The 16,568-nt window shown below is 39.6% G+C and overlaps 1 protein-coding gene across 7 annotated transcripts in view; it reads left to right on the top strand.

Annotated features, from left to right (window-relative positions):
• The window catches only part of ELMOD1 (ELMO domain containing 1), a 68,129-nt gene that overhangs the window by 36,552 nt on the left and 15,009 nt on the right, over positions 1 to 16,568 (top strand). For all 7 annotated transcript variants that reach the window (XM_049110026.1, XM_049110027.1, XM_035717063.2 and 4 more), the window contains 2 exons: positions 1,836 to 1,965; positions 8,087 to 8,220. In XM_049110026.1, coding sequence (XP_048965983.1) covers positions 1,836 to 1,965; positions 8,087 to 8,220 — 264 coding nt within the window. The remainder of the gene's footprint in view (positions 1 to 1,835; positions 1,966 to 8,086; positions 8,221 to 16,568) is intronic.

Below are 16,568 nucleotides of genomic sequence, written 5' to 3'. Positions count from 1 at the left end.
AAAGATGATTGTAACAAACACCACCACAACAAAAAATGTTCAAATTTAGTGTGAATTGGGAGGAGGATACTGGACAGTTAACTCTGGGTAGAATCCTATGAAATTGCCAATGTTCAACTATCTTTGAGCCACAGAAGTGAATGACTATAAAGAAACTTAACAGTATAAATAAATAATAAATAAATAAATATGAGATATTACCTTTAGATTTTAAAATGCCATCAATGGAGATCCCTGGGTGGCTCAGCAGTATAGTGCCTGCCTTCGGCCCAGGGCATGATCCTGGAGTCCTGGGATCAAGTCCTGCATCAGACTCCCTGCATGGAGCCTGCTTCTCCCTCTGCCTGTGTTTCTGCCTCTGTGTGTGTGTGTGTGTGTGTGTGTGTGAGTGTGTGTGTGTCTCATGAATAAATAAATAAAATCTTTAAAAAATAAAATAAAATGCCATCAAACAAGTACTGGAGAATAATTTACATGACAGTAGTTTATGTGAAAAAAGGATCGTGGTGATTATTTGGTCACTTGTTTTATAGATGTAATGTGACCTATTTTATCTGCTATGTTGTAGAAGAGAAAAGCAACATTGAGGTCACAGAAAGTAGTGATTCTCTGTGTATCACACTTGCCAGACTGTTTTCTGGTGATATGTTTAAGGGGTCTGTTATTCAAACAGTATACATTCAGAGAAGACAGCGAGAGAGTAAAACAAGTGAAACCCTTGTCCCATGAGAGGAAATTGAAGGAACTGAGGATTCCTGGAGATGTGAGGATTCCTGTATATCAGACTAGAAAAAAGAATCACTGTCTTAAGATAAATAGTTTTGGCCAGGGAAAGTTGGAAATGAATTTTCTCAGAGAACAAAATTTGAACCACTTGGTAATAAGGAAAACGAATTTTGTTTCAATATAAGAAAAAGCGTTCAGACAAAGCAGTCAGAAGGGAATGAGAAATTCTGTAAAGTAGTGAGTTCTTTCTCTTGGTATTGCCTCATCTGTCAGGGATGCTCCCGAGCACAGGTGTTTGGGGATTTTTCTGTTATTGTTGTTATTGTTGTTTTGAAATTTTCCTTCCACTATGCTCCTGAGAGCACTCTCTCTCCCCCTTTCTCTCTCTCTCTCTCTCTCTCTCTCTCTCTCTCACACACACACACACACACACACACACACCCCTGAGGTGCTTGTGACAGAGCCACCTAGCAGGGTTAAATCATCCCTCTGAATTCATTATCACCTATATTTTCTACGTCTTATTTAACTCACCTGCGTAAAGAGCTCCCTTGTTTTTTAAGCCATATTGTTGTAACTTTAAGAAAAGGCCAGAACAAGAGGTAAACTTTAGCCAAGTTCTACAACTGTCCATATGGAGCCTCAGTAAGAAACTGTGCTTCCACTCAAATAAGTGATTGGGAGATCAATGCAGGAAATGTTACATTCCTTTATGTTTCTAAATAAACTAAATATGGTTCTGTGTCCACAAAAAGAAAAACTAGACTACAATTAAATACATCTCATGAGTGGGAAATATCAGTGAGGGTGACAGAACATGAGAGACACCTAACTCTGGGAAATGAACAAGGGGTAGTGGAAAGGGAGGTGGGCGGGGGGTTAGGGTGACTGGATGACGGGCACTGAGTGGGGGCTCTTGACAGGATGAGCACTGGGTGATATGCTAGATGTTGGTAAAGTGAACTCCAATAAAAAAATACATCTCATGAGCAATTTCCTCAATATTATATAAATATGGAAAGTCCTATTGTGCACACATCAAGTGAACAAACGCCAAAATATGTTTTGTTTCTCCTCATGTGTGTTTCTTCTGTTTTTGAACACCTTAGGTTGGGAATCTCTCTTCAAGCTTGCCTTTTGCAAATTGTTGGCTACAGAAATCTTATTGCAGATGTGGAAAAACTGCGCAGAGAACCCTATGATTCTGATAACCCCCAACATGAAGAAATGCTTTTGAAGGTTAGACCTTGAAAACATTTCAGTGCTTTCTTAAGTCAGCTAACCTCTGCCAAGCCCCACCAAGTGCTAGACACTGGGTGTGTAGCTGGCTGGGAAAGCCTACTCTTCTTGCTGGTTCAGATGTGAGAGGTAAATTCTTCATTAGAAAATTCATGTGAGAAGTTAAATGTAAAGCCTTTTTAAAAAATAAATAAATAATAAAAAAATCTGAGACAGCATCAGAGGTGTTTTCCTTAAGCACTCATTGTCTGGCTCAGGTTTAGGCTGTTTAACTGTATTGAAAGCCAGTAGGAGAAAAAGCATTTGTCAAAGGGTGACATGGGATTTCCATTTATGACTTTTAATAGACATAAAAGAAGATGAAGTTGGTTTCTGCTTCAGCAAAAGCCCTCTTGGGAAATTACCTAAGATCTTATTGCTGATTATTTATTCATGTAACTTGAAGAGTATCAGAAGAGGAGGTTAAGGTTTATATCTGGTTTACTAAAACCGTTAGAAGAACAATGTGCACTTGTATATACTTCTTCTGGCTGTCAAAGCAAACCCTCAAGGATCTTATATGATCTGATGTGCATTATTAAACACCAATAACTTGACCTCAAAACACTGAATTTGGAGTTTAAGAAATTAAGACTCACCTTTAGAACTATTCATTTGAAATATCTTCTAAATTCGCTTCTGAAAATAGGTGCTTTTTAGGATGGAGTACTTCTTTGTCCTTCGCTAGAATACAAAAGACGCTAACAAAATTGGAAAGAAACATTTAACTGCCTTATTTTATTGAAAAATGTCAATATGAGCTGTAATTTTAAAAACATATTCTGTGTTTTTGTGTGGAGTACGCACTTTTGTGTATGTAAATACACAGATGACTTGTCTGCTAATTAGTGCCATATCTGATGTGAATCCTTAAAGATGAAAGAAGACTCACTCATTCTTAGCAGTTTTTCTTTTCTTTCTGCTCTGCTTAAATTTAGCTAACCTACTGGCTGAGCTTCATTTCCTGTTATTGCCTTTTTTATCCTATTTTCTGATAGAAGTAGTCGAGCTCAATTAAAATTACCTCAAGGTGAGAAATAAGAGGTAAATGAAAGAGAAAAGAGGTGTAAAAATGAACAGAGTGGCCACAGGCAGCTGAAGAATTCATTAGAATGGCCAATGCCTTCAGAATCAGTGACATCTAGGTGTCTGCTGTGCACCATCCTAGCTGATCTGTTGTATGGATGTTGTACATAGTGGGTTTTCAACAAATAGGGATGAATGCATGAATTACTGTAGTTCATTAGATACTAAAAGTCAAGGAGTTTTATGATATAACTTTTATCTGTGATTTGAGTTTGTGTTATTTTTTACTGGTATAGCTATAAGAAATAAGCAAGGTGATGGTTGGTATCTTTACAACTGAACAAACTATAAGCATTACAGTCCAGATTCTGATCCATACAGCTAGTAAGTCATAAAGCCAGGGCAGGGCAGTCCACTGCTGCTTTAGGCACCTTGAGGAAAGGCATCTTTTCTACCCTCAAGTGGCTTGCAATCTAATTGGGGAGATACTATGCAATGACAAAAAAAATCACTAAATCTTATCCATAGAGATCCCTCAAAATGGCTCTTGAATGTTTCCCATACCCACTACCTCATTTAGCATTATCTCTAGCTTGGGGCGTTATAATAGCCTTTTAATTCTGCCACTATTAGCCTCCTCCCTTCTATCTTCTAAAATACTGCCAGAGGGATTATCCAGTCACGTTATTCCCCAGGTTTAAAACTTCAGCTGCCGGGGCAGCCCCCGTGGCGCAGCGGTTTGGCGCCGCCTGCAGCCTGGGGTGTGATCCTGGAGTCCCACATCGGGCTCCCTGCGTGGAGCCTGCTTCTCCCTCTGTCCGTGTCTCTGCCCCTCTCTCTGTGTGTCTATGAATAAATAAATAAAATCTTAAAAAAAATAAAATAAAATAAAACTTCAGCTGCCCTGTGTCTGACAGAAGAAAGCTCATGCACCTTAACTTGGCATTCTGGGCTCTTTCCAATCTATTTCCCCAAGCTGTACCTCCTGTAGCCTCTATGCTCTGTCATTCACCTTGACCCAGAACAGTCCAGGCCATGCCATATGCCCAGGCATTTGCTCATGCAATTCCCTCTATTACCTGGTATCCTCATAGCCAGAGCCAGCTCTTTCTAAAATCCTTATTTATTCAATATTGAAATCTTCACCAATCTCCCAGGAACACTTAAGAGTGGGACCTTCATTCTCTTCATTAGTTTATTCAAATTCCAAGTATGATAATAAAATTAGTAATAATAAAACATTCAGTGAATATTTAGCACACATTAATCATTACAGTAAATGTTTTACAACAGTATTTCACTTAATGGTCACAATAACCTTGTGGTGAAAGATTAGCACTATCCCCATTTTCAAGTGAGGAAAATGAGGCCAGGCAGTTAGATGCTGCTCCAGCTCACCTTGTTAGAAAGAGCTCCATGCTTCTGCACTACACTACCTCCCAAGGGAGAAACCGTGCCTTTTTTCCCACTTGTATTTCAAGAGGCTGGTCCATGGTTTGTGTTTAACTGCCTGACCTGAGGCTGCTTCATCTTTAAAATGGTAATAAGACTCTTGTTACCTACTTCATGAACTGTTTAGAGCAGGAGTCAGCAAACTAAAGCCTGTGGGCCAAATCTGGCCTGCCACCCATTTTTGTAAAGTTTTGTTGGAACATGTCCATTCATTGATGTATGTACTATTTGGCTGCTTTTGTACTACAATGGCAAAATTAAGTAATTGCAGCAGTACCATATGGCCACCAAACCCTAAAATATTTACTATCTGGTCCTTTACAGACAAAGTTTGCCAACTCTTGATTTAGAGGCTTAGATAATACATTGCCATACTGTTTAAGTGCTCTGATTTATAAATGTGGGAGGCCATTATCAGTGTTCATAGTCTTAAAGTATTAAAAAAATCAAGATTTTATGATCATTTGATTTAAATATAGGGTGAGATGAAACTAAATAGCATTGCCTTATGTTCATAGAGTACTTACTGTCCATGTGAGTTATTCAAATGAACATTTCTATTAAACATTTGCTGACCACATTAATAATAAAGTGAAAATTTTAGGTAGAGTCAGGTACTCAATAGAAAAAAAAATAGGGGCACGTGGGTGGCTCAGTCAGTGAGCATCCAACTCTTGATTTTGGCTCGTCATGATCTCAGACTCATGGGATTGAGCCCCACATCAGACTCCGCATTGAGTGTGGAGCCTGCGTAAGATTCTCTCTCTCAACAACCGCAAAAACAACAAAAAAGCTTCTCTCTCTCCTTCTGCCCCACTCTCCCCTATCTAAAAACAAAACAAAACTCAAAATTAAAAGATCCTTTCCTGATGGGAAGAGATAACCCCATGATCGGTGGTCTTGGTGAAAGGCTGCTTCTCCTTGAATGAATGGATAGACAAAGGACCTTGCCCTTGCTCTTCTGAAACAGACATGAGACAAGGAAAGTGTTGAAATAAGCTTGTGATAAAGGCTCAGTGTAAAGAGAAAGAGTGAAACAGAGTGTAGGCCATGATGGATGACAGTCCATCAGGGTACAGCTTCCACATCTGTAGCTTGTCATCTGCCATGGGAATCACCCTTTCTATTACTGGTCTCCTGCCAGTGGCAGTAGCTTTGTAATAACTCCACTCCCAACAGCACGGTTTAGATGGCTGAACTCCAAAGAGGCCTGCCCCCTTGGTTCAGATTTCTGGTCATCTCCCTACATGCAAGAAATGACCTCACCCTTCAGGGCCACCCTGCCTCCTCTCCTTACTTTTTCAGGAAAGAGCTTATTTATCAGAAGAGAATCCAGTAACTCATTCTTACAGGAAATATATACATGGTAGCACTTCATATAAATACTTTAGCATAATCAACTTTCATTATCTGAGAAAGTGACCCTTATTAAAGCAGATAGGATTAAGAATTTAATTAAGAACACTTTTTAGGGATCCCTGGGTAGCTCAGCGGTTTAGCACCTGCCTTTGGCCCAGGGCACGATCCTGGAGTCCCGGGATCGAGTCCCACATCAGACTCCCTGTGTGGAGCCTGCTTTTCCCTCTGCCTGTGTCTCTGCTTCTCTCTCTCTCTCTCTCTCTCTCTCTGTGTGTGTCTCATGAATAAATAAATAAATAAAATGTTTAGAGAAAAATAAATAAGAACACTTTTTAGCCATTGGTCTGGTCTGTCATGATGCATGAAATTATTAAAACGGAATTTCTTTTTTAAGCATTATTCAAACTTTTTACTCCCCTAAAGTATTTTTAAAAGAGGCTCTTCTCTCATTCTTTAGCGCTCCTTTACTGAACTCAAATATTTTCCAACCTGATGAACACAGAACACTGATAAATTCTCATATGGATAATATAAAAAGGGATTTCTTAGACTCATGTTTGCTATTTTGCTTTCAAGCATGATAGATTCACTTTGTTCACTCTGAAATTTTTCTCTCACCCTTTAGCAGTTGTACCACTAACATATTGTATCCTTTGAATTATATCTCTTTTTCGTTAGTGTTTCCTGTCACTATTATGTTCTACACTGTTTCAAATGGGACAATACATTGTAAAGCAAGCCTTTTGTGTATTACTGTTCTCTGTAAGATTTAAAGTCCGTATTACATAGAATAAACAATTTAGAAGTTGAAGTATGTCTCAAACAGTAATAAGAAAATTTTATATTTGTATTTGTCCCTGTCTATAATAAAGACACAATATAAAATATTAATAGTCTAAAAAGTAAATTTGCTTATATGTCCATCTCTTTATTAGAAAGATTAGTTTGAGCATTATATATTTATGCAGCTGTGGGTTTCACTTTCTCAAGTAATAGTATTGCTGAATCTATTTTCAATAGAAAACTTAGAAAAATAGAACCAGTTCCTTAAGCAGTGAAGATCATAGTATCTATGATACCCCACCAGGGCTGCCCAGTATTTAAGTTTATATTTGTCAATTAACATATACTAATATTAAAATTCTTCTAGGTAACTCTTAAAAATGATACTATAAAAGAGGATACTATATTTTGAGGTTTATTTATTCATGAACATCAGTGATCTTCCTTCTTCCGGTTATAGGATGCTTGTTTGCTCTCACTTCTGCTAGAGGTCAGAAAGGAAACTCAAGTCCACTTTTCTTTTTGTTAATAATGGGGTAAACTGGGTGGCGCAGTGGTTTGGTGCCTGCCTTTGGCCCAGGGCGTGATCCTGGAGACCCGGGATCGAATCCCACATCGGGCTCCCGGTGCATGGAGCCTGCTTCTCCCTCTGCCTGTGTCTCTGCCTCTCTCTCTCTCTCCCTCTGTGACTATCATAAATAAATAAAAATTAAAAAAAAATAATACTGGGGTAAAAATAATACATGGCCTAAAATATTTCCCTGTTCGCCATTTATCTTCATTCTCTTAAATATTTTTGAGGAATGGGATCCCTGGGTGGCGCAGCGGTTTGGCGCCTGCCTTTGGCCCAGGTCACGATTCTGGAGACCCGGGATCAAATCCCACGTCGGGCTTCCAGTGCATGGAGCCTGCTTCTCCCTCTGCCTATGTCTCTGCCTCTCTCTCTCTCTCTCTCTCTCTGTGTGTGTGTGACTATCATAAAATAAAAATAAATAAATAAATAAATTTTTGAGGACCTTTTCTGGGAGATTATACAGTTATATTTTTTATTAGAAATTAAAACAGAAAAGTGTAAAGCACTAAAATATACAAGTACACATTCCATAGCCTCCAGAGTAATGACATCATCACAGGTCATGCAGCCTCTGGAAAGTTCTACTATATACTCATGAGAAGATGAGAAAGAAAAGGCAAATAACCTCTTAAGTTTTATTATTATTATTTTTTTTAAGTTTTATTATGAAATAGTTTTTACCTCCCAAATCCTCTGAAAAGGTCTCTGAGTCCCTCCAAGGAGTCTTCAGACCATACAGTGAGAGCTGCTGTCCTAAATTATTGAAATATGATCAAATCTATATTCAGCTTTATAAAGCTCCTCCTAGTAATGTAGTTTACAAAATCTGCCATAGGAAAAAGTGTTTGTGTTTACATCAACAGGCTAACCTTCTATCTTGTCTTCCAGTTATGGAAATTCTTGAAGCCCAATACTCCATTGGAATCTCGAATTTCTAAGCAATGGTGTGAAATTGGTTTCCAAGGTGATGATCCTAAAACTGATTTTCGAGGAATGGGACTTCTGGGCCTATACAATTTGCAGTAAGTAAAACGCAGAAGGGTTAAGTATTAAAAAGTGATGTCCTGGTCATGTGGAAGTGACAAAGTTGAGTTTTACTAGTTCCAAAAGCCACTTCGTAGAAAACTCCAAGAAAACACTGAGGTCCTCTGAGAGATAACTCCGGTTCCTAAAATTTAAAAAGGTACTACCTCTTCCTTTTCTTTGGCAAACTTCATTGCGTTTGGAGGTATTTGGAAAGGCCTCAGTAGGTTCAGGTGACATCAGAGGGTGGCCTGCAGTGTCCCCTTCTCAGTCCTGCTGAGAGGGAAGGGAGGCATCACAGCCTGATGGTGCCATCATAAAGTCCCTCAGCCCTTTATCTGATCACTTCATCCTTCAATAATCTTCACTGGACAAGTTAATTCATTGTACAAAAAGTGACTTTCCAATTCTGTGATTCCTCTCACAATTGTTGGCTGGAATTCTGTAAAGACTTGATTTCCTTCATCAATTATGGTTATTTAGTTTCTCTAAAATACAGAGAGGACAGATGCTCAAATTTTCTATTTAGTTGCCAAATCTCAAGACTGAGGAGTTGGTGCCATAGGTTCCTTGTTAGTGATCAAAAAAAATTTTTTAAGTTTTTTTAACACAATTTTTAATTCCTAGTTTTATATGTTTGTTGTGATTCAAATAACTGCTCATTCTTTTATTTTCATGTTTAAATTAAGTCATATGGAGTCACTATTTTTTAAGCCAAAGGTAGTCCTTTTCAGTTGCTTCTTTGTGCTTTGACACCATCCTGTTAGGATAGTGATGTGTTTTTAAAGGAAACTAAGCCTTACTCATTTTTTTTTGTATATTTTTTATTGGAGTTCAATTTGCCAACATATAGCATAACACCCAGTGCTCATCCTGTCAAGTGCCCCGCTCAGTGTCCATCACGCAGTCACCCCACCCCTCACCCACCTCCCCCTCCACTACCCCTTGTTCATTTCCCAGAGTTAGGAGTTTCTCATAGTTTGTCCCCTTCTCTGATATTTCCTACTCATTTTCTTTCATTTCCCCTATATTCCCTTTCACTATTTTTTCTATTCCCCGAATGAATGAGACCATATTATGTTTGTCCTTCTCTGATTGACTTACTTTACTCAGCATAATACCCTCCAGTTCTATCCACATTGAAGCAAATGGTTGGGTATTTGTCATTTCCAATGGCTGAGTAACATTCCATTGTATAAGTAGACCACAATGTCTTTATCCATTCATCTTTCGATGGATACTGAGGCTCCTTCTACTGTTTGGCTATTGTGGACATTGCTGCTATAAACATCGGGGATGCAGGTGTCCTGCGGTTTCACTGCATCCGTATCTTTGGGGGTAAATACCCAGCAATACAATTGCTGGGTCATAGCGTAGTTCTACATTTAACTCTTTGAGGAAATTCCACACAGTTTTCCAGAGTGGCTGTACCAGTTCACATTCCCACCAACAGTGCAAGAGGGTTCCCCTTTCTCCACATCCTCTCCAACATTTATTGTTTCCCATCTTGTTAATTTTCACCGTTCTCAGTGGTGTGAGGTGGTATCTCATTGTGGTTTTGATTTGTATTTCCCTGATGGCAAGCGATGTGGAGCATTTTCTCATGTGCATGTTGGCCATGTGTATGTCTTCTTTGGTGAAATTTCTGTTCATGTCTTTTGCACATTTCATGATGAGATTGTTTCTTTGCTGTTGAGTTTAGTAAGTTCTTTATAGATCTTGGATACTAGCCCTTTATCATAGGTCATTTGCAAATATCTTCTCCCATCCTGTACGTTGTCTTTTAGTTTTGTTGACTGCTTCTTTTGCTGTGCAGAAGCTTTTTATCTTGATTAAGTCCCAATAGTTCATTTTTGCTTTTGTTTCCCTTGCCTTCATAGATGTATCTGGCAAGAAGTTGCTGTAGCCAAGTTCAAAAAGGGTGTTGCCTGTGTTCTCCTCTAGGATTTTGATGGATTCTTGTCTCACATTTAGATCTTTGATCCATTTTGAGTTTATCTTTGTGTATGGTATGACAGAATGGTCTAGTTTCATTCTTCTGCATGTGGATGTCCAATTTTCCCAGCACCATTTATTGAAGAGACTGTCCTTTTCCAGTGATTAGTCTTTCAGGCATTGTCCAATATTGGTTGACCATAGAGTTGAGGGCCCATTTCTGGGATCTCTATTCTGTTCCATTGATCTATGTGTCTGTTTTTGTGCCAGTACCACACTGTCTTGATGAGCACAGCTTTGTAGTACAACTTGAAATCCGGCATTGTGATGCCCCCAGCTCTGGTTTTCTTTTTCAATATTCCCCTGGCTATTCGGGATCTTTTCTGATTCCACACAAATCTTAAGATGATTTGTTCCAACTCTCTGAAGAAAGTCCATGGTATTTTGATAGGGATTGCATTAAATGTGTAAGTTGCCCTGGGTAGCATAGACATTTTAACAATATTAATTCTTCCAATCCATGAGCATGGAATATTTTTCCATCTCTTTGTGTCTTCCTCAATTTCTTTCAGAATTGTTCTGTAGTTTTTAGGGTATAGATCCTTTACCTCTTTGGTTGAGTTTATTCCTAGGTATCTTATGCTTTTGGGTGCAATTATAAATGGGATTGATTCCTTAATTTCTCCTTCTTCTTTCTTCTTCTTCTTCTTAGTGTAGAGAAATGCCACTGATTTCTGGGCATTGATTTCATATCCGGCCACACTGCCAAATTGCCGTATGAGTTCCAGCAATCTTGGGGTCGAGTCTTTTGGGTTTTCTATGTACAGTATCATGTCATCTGCAAGAGGGAGAGTTTGACTTCTTCTTTGCCAATTTGAATGCCTTTTATTTCTTTTTGTTGTCTGATGCTGAGGCGAGGACTTCCAGAACTGTGTTGAATAGCAGTGGTGAGAGTGGACATCCCTGTCGTGTTCCTGATCTTAGGGGAAAGGCTCCCAGTGTTTCCCCACTGAGAATGATATTTGCTATGGGCTTTTCGTCGATGGCTTTTAAGATGCTGAGGAATGTTCCCTCTATCCCTACATTTTGAAGAGTTTTGATCAGGAATGGATGCTGTCTTCTGTCAAAAGCTTTCTCTGCATCTGTTGAGAGGATCATATGGTTCTTGTTTTTTCTCTTGTTGATATGATCTATCAGGTTGATTGTTTTATGAGTGTTAAACCAGCCTTGCATCCGGGGGATAAATCCCACTTGGTCATAGTGAATAATCTTCTTAATGTACTGTTGGATCCTATTGGCTAGTATCTTGTTGAGAATTTTTACATCTATGTTCATCAGGGATATTGGTCTATATTTCTCCTTTTTGGTGGGGTCTTTGTCTGGTTTTGGAATTAAGGTGATGTTGGCCTCATAGAAGGAGTTTGGAAGTATTCCATCCCTTTCTATTTTTTGGAACAGCTTTAGTAGAATAGGTATTGTTTCTTCTTTAAACGTTTGATAGAATTCCCCTGGGAAGCCATCTGGCCCTGGACTTTTGTACATCGCAATACAAGCATCACTCAAAAAACTGGAAAAACCTCAACAAACCTCAAAAACAAGCTAACCTCACACCTAAAGGAACTGGAGAAAGAACAGCAAATAAAACCTACACCAAGCAGAAGAAGAGAGTTTTATTAACTCTCTTCTTGAGATTCAAGCAGAACTCAATGAAATAGAGACCAGAACTGTAGAAGAGATCAACAAAACCAGGAGTTGATTCTTTGAAAGAATTAATAAGATAGATAAACCATTAGCCAGCCTTATTAAAAAGAAAAAAGACTCAAATTAATAAAATCACAAATGAAAAAGTAGAGATCACAACCAATACCAAGGAAATACAAATGATTTAAAAAACATATCATTAGCACCTATACACCACTAAATTATGCAATGTAGAAGAAATGGACACATTTCTGGAAAACCACAAACTACCAAAACTGAAACAGGAAGAAATAGAAAACCTGAACAGGCCAATAACCAGGGAGGAAATTGAAGCAGTCGTCAAAAGCCTCCCAAGACACTTCCCTCTTAGCACTACTTTTGCTGTATCCCAAAGATTTTGAACACTTGTATCTTCATTTTCACTAGTTGCCAGGAATCTTTTTAATTCTTCTCTAATTTCCTGGTTAACCCTTTCATCTTTTAGCAGGATGCTCTCTAACCTCCAGGTGTTTGAGTTTCTTCCAAATTTCTTCTTGTGATTGAGTTCAAGTTTCAAAGCAATTATGGTCTGAAAATATGCAGGGGACAATCCCAATCTTTTGGTATTAGTTGAGACCTGATTTGTGACCCAGCATGTGGTCTATTCTGGAGAAAGTTCCATGTGTACTTGAGAAGAATGTGTATTCAGTTGCATTCGGATGCAAAGTTCTGTAAATATCTGTGAATTCCATCTGGTCCAGTGTACTATTTAAAGCTCTTGTTTCTTTGGAGATGTTGTGCTTAGAAAATCTGTCATTTGCAGAAAGTGCTGTGTTGAAGCCTCCTATTAGTGTATTTAAGTATGTCTTTACTTTGGTTATTAATTGATATACTTGGTAGCTCCCACATTAGGGGCATAAATATTCATGATTGTTAGGTCCTCTCATTGGATAGATCCTTTAGGTATGATATAGTGTCCCTCTTCATCTCTTCTACAGTCTTTGGGATAAACTTTAATTTATCTAATATGAGGATTGCTACCCCAGCTTTCTTTTGAGGACCATTTGAATGGTAAATGGTTCTCTGACCTTTTATTTTCAGGCTGGCGGTGTCCTTAGACCTAAAATGACTCTCTTGTAGACAGGAAATAGATGGGTCTTGCTTTTTTATCCAGTCCAAAACTCTGCATCTTTTGATGGGATCATTTACCCCATTCACATTCAGAATTACTATTGAAAGATATGAATTTAGTGTCATCGTAATACCTATTCAGTCCCTGTTTTTGTGGACTATTTCTTTGGCTTCCTCTTTCTTTTAGAGGGGCCCCCTTAATATTTCTTGCAGAGCTGATTTGGTGGTCACATATTCTTTCAGTTTCTGCCTATCTTGGAAGCTCTTTATCTCTCCTTCTATTCTAAATGAGAGCCTTGCTGGATAAAGTATTCTTGGCTGCATGTTCTTCTCATTTAGGACCCTGAATATATCCTGCCAGCCCTTTCTGGCCTGCCAGGTCTCTGTGGAGAGGTCTGCTGTTAATCTCCCCATATAAGTTAGGCATCTCTTGTCTGCTTTAAGGATTTTCTCTTTATCTTTGGAATTTTCAAGTTTTACTCTTAAATGTCGAGGTGTTGAATGGTTTTTATTTATTGGGGAGTGGGGAACCTCTCTATCTCCTGGATCTGAATGCCTGTTTCTTTCCCCAAATTAAGGAAGTTCTCAGCTATGATTTGTTCAAATACACTTTCTGGTCTTCTGTCCCTTTCTGCACCCTCTGGAACCCCATATTTACAGATTTTTTTCTTCTGAGGCTGTCATTTATTTCCCTCATCCTTTCTCATGGTCTTTTAATTGTTTTTCTCTTTTTTCCTCAGCTTCCTTCCTTGCCATCAACTTGTCTTCTATATCACTCACTCTGTCTTCTACCTTATTAACCCTCATCGTTAGGACCTCCAGTTTGGATTGCATTTCATTTAATTGATTTTTAATTTTGGCCTGATTAGATCTAAATTCTGCAGTCATGAAGTCTCTTGAATCCTTATGGTTTTTTCCAGAGTCACCAGTAGCTTTATAATTGTGCTTCTGAATTGGCTTTCTGACATCAAATTGTAATCCAAATTCTGTAACTCTATGGCAGAGAGTACTGTTTCTGATTCTTTTGTGGTGAGTTCTTCTTTCTAGTCATTTTGTTCAGTGCAGAATGGCTGTATGAGCAGACTGCATCAAGAATATCAACTACGACCTAAGTAAATTTCATGCTAGATGATTCTAATGAGAGCAGAGACCAGAAATTGAAAACAAAGATCAGAACGAAATAAAACAAAAGGACTACTAAAATGAAAAACAAATTTTAAAACAAAGTAGTAAAAAAAAGGGCAGGAATCTTAAAGAGGAAGAGGGGAAAAAAGATAAGAAAAGAAACAAAAAAAAGATTAAAAAGGACAAGAAAAAAGGGGGGGTACTGGGAGATGGTGGTGGTGATGAAGTTGTAGTGGAGGGAGAATGTAGTCTACCTGAGGGGTTCTAGAGTGTGATCCTCTTGTTTCTGAGCATATTAAGTTCTGTATGCTCAGTCCCAAATTTATATAAACCAGAAATAGTTGTAGAGAGCCCAACATTGACCACCAAAACATGAATGAGATAAAAAAGGGGGGCATAATGGGAATGAGGAATCTCACAGACTGAACCAGCACGGTATACCACTTGGTTCTGGGTGCATGCTGGTCATGTTTTAGAAGGTATTAACTTCCACCATTGTAGAACAAAACGAGGCAGAGAAAAAAAAACACAAAACAGAAAAACATATCTTGTATATCTCCCAAAATTAAGTTGAGCATGTTGAAGGGAATCTAGAAGTGGAAAATATACCTAGGACCTGCCTGTAATTATAGAAATAAGAAAGTCAAAAAGGAAGAATCTTAAAAATGAAGAGGTGGTAAAGTATTGTAGTTAAGGTGGGAAAAAGAGGGGGAAAAATTGGATATTTACAGTCTGATATAAAAACAAGTTGTACTGGAAAAAGGAAAAAAAAACAAAAGGAGGGGTAACCTCTAGTTCTATATACTGTACATCCCTCGACTTCCCCTGGGGCTTTCCAGTGCTGCTCAGCCAAGAACTTGCTCCTCCCCCATCCTTCCAGCGGGTCTTCAGGGGGAGGGGCCTGCTGTGCTGATTCTCAGGTGTGTTCACCTGGGGGAGCTGCCCCGCCGCCTTCCGGGTGCCAGACTCAGTGGGAGCTGTTGACCCAGTGAGGTCTCTGTCCCCTGGCGGCCCGCTCCTCCCAGGCACAGGATGACACAAGGAGGAACAACACCCTGGCAGCGGCCAGGTCTCTAGCTCTGGAGTCAGCTCCCGCAGTAACTACCGCAGCTCCCAGTCCTCACTGGCCTGGATGTTGGGGTGGGGTGGGGGGGAAGGAGCAGTGACCTGCGCAGCTTGGGGGCGCCCGGCGGCAGGAGCGTCCTCACTGTCCTGGGCCCTCCCCGCCTCTGCCTGTCCCGGGGAGAGCACAGGATGCTGGGCTGTGTCCGCTCAGATCCCTGGGACCCCGGGCCTGCGCTGCTGGAATCGCGCTCCCGGGGCGGCGCAGCCCCCTCGGCCTGGAGCCACCGCCTGAGCTCCCGAGGCCCCGGAGCGCTCCAGCCCTTTCCCGAGCTCGGCCCGCAGTGTGTGGCCGCTCTCCCCCGGGCGCACCTCCTCTATGAGTGACTCGGGGCGACTGGAGGCCCCACTGCCCCTCCCGCGGTTCTGCCCGAGTTCCCTGCTAAGCGCCTTTCTGTCTGGGAAGAATCCGGTGCGGATTTTTTAAAGTTCCTGCTTCTCCCGGGCTGGGCTTACCAGCCCGGAGCCTTTCACACACACACACCTGCCCTACCCAGCTCCTCGCCCCCCCCCCCACTTGTTTCTTTTTTATTTTTCCCGCCTTCCTACCTTGTTAGAAACGAAAACCCTTCTGTCTGTGGCATTCCAGCTGTTTTCTCTTTAAATCTCAGGTCAAATTCTTAGGTTTTCAGGATGGTTAAAAGTTATCTAGGTAAGTTGGTGGGGCCAGGTGAGTTGAGGCACCTACTCCTCTGCCATCTTACAATGCCCATTAGTCATTTTTTATGCACCTCATTTTTCTCCCAGATCTGTGCCTTTATTTTAAATTTAAGATGTTTAATAATCACCTATTCTTTTATGAAATGTTGTAAATACCACATTATTACATAACATGAATGAATAAAAAGTAAATTTTGAGGACAAAGGTATTGTCCACTTGTCAGTGGAGAAAGGATGAGCTTTTGAATAGGTAGAGCTAAAAAAAAAAAAAAAAGAATAGGTAGAGCTAAGGAGAAAGAAAATAAAATATCTCTTCTCAATCTCGGTTTTACAAATTGAATGTCAAAAACAAGGCTTTATAACTTCTAGGAGATAATCTTTCAGATATATAAGGAGGGATCCCTTAAAGACAAAGAAAAAAAAACATAAGCTATAGAACAAAAACCAGTAGATTTCACACATTAAAATTAAAAACTTCTGTAAGATAAGTCACCATAAACAAAGTGGAAGGACAAGCCAAGTCTGACACTCACATAAATGATAAATGATCCCTATCCAGGATATTATTCTCTATAGGGTTATCTGTCTTATTTGTTTGAAGATATTTTTAGATATGCTCGACCAAAAAGTATGGATAAGACACAAAAGACATCCAGGTTTTCTAGATGGCCAACAAAAGAAAAGACAAAAAAAC

Source organism: Canis lupus, chromosome 5 (assembly GCF_003254725.2).
Source record: "Canis lupus dingo isolate Sandy chromosome 5, ASM325472v2, whole genome shotgun sequence".
NCBI classification, from domain to species: domain Eukaryota; kingdom Metazoa; phylum Chordata; class Mammalia; order Carnivora; family Canidae; genus Canis; species Canis lupus.
Note: the sequence above shows the minus strand (reverse complement) of the source record. Positions and strands in the feature narration are given on the sequence as shown.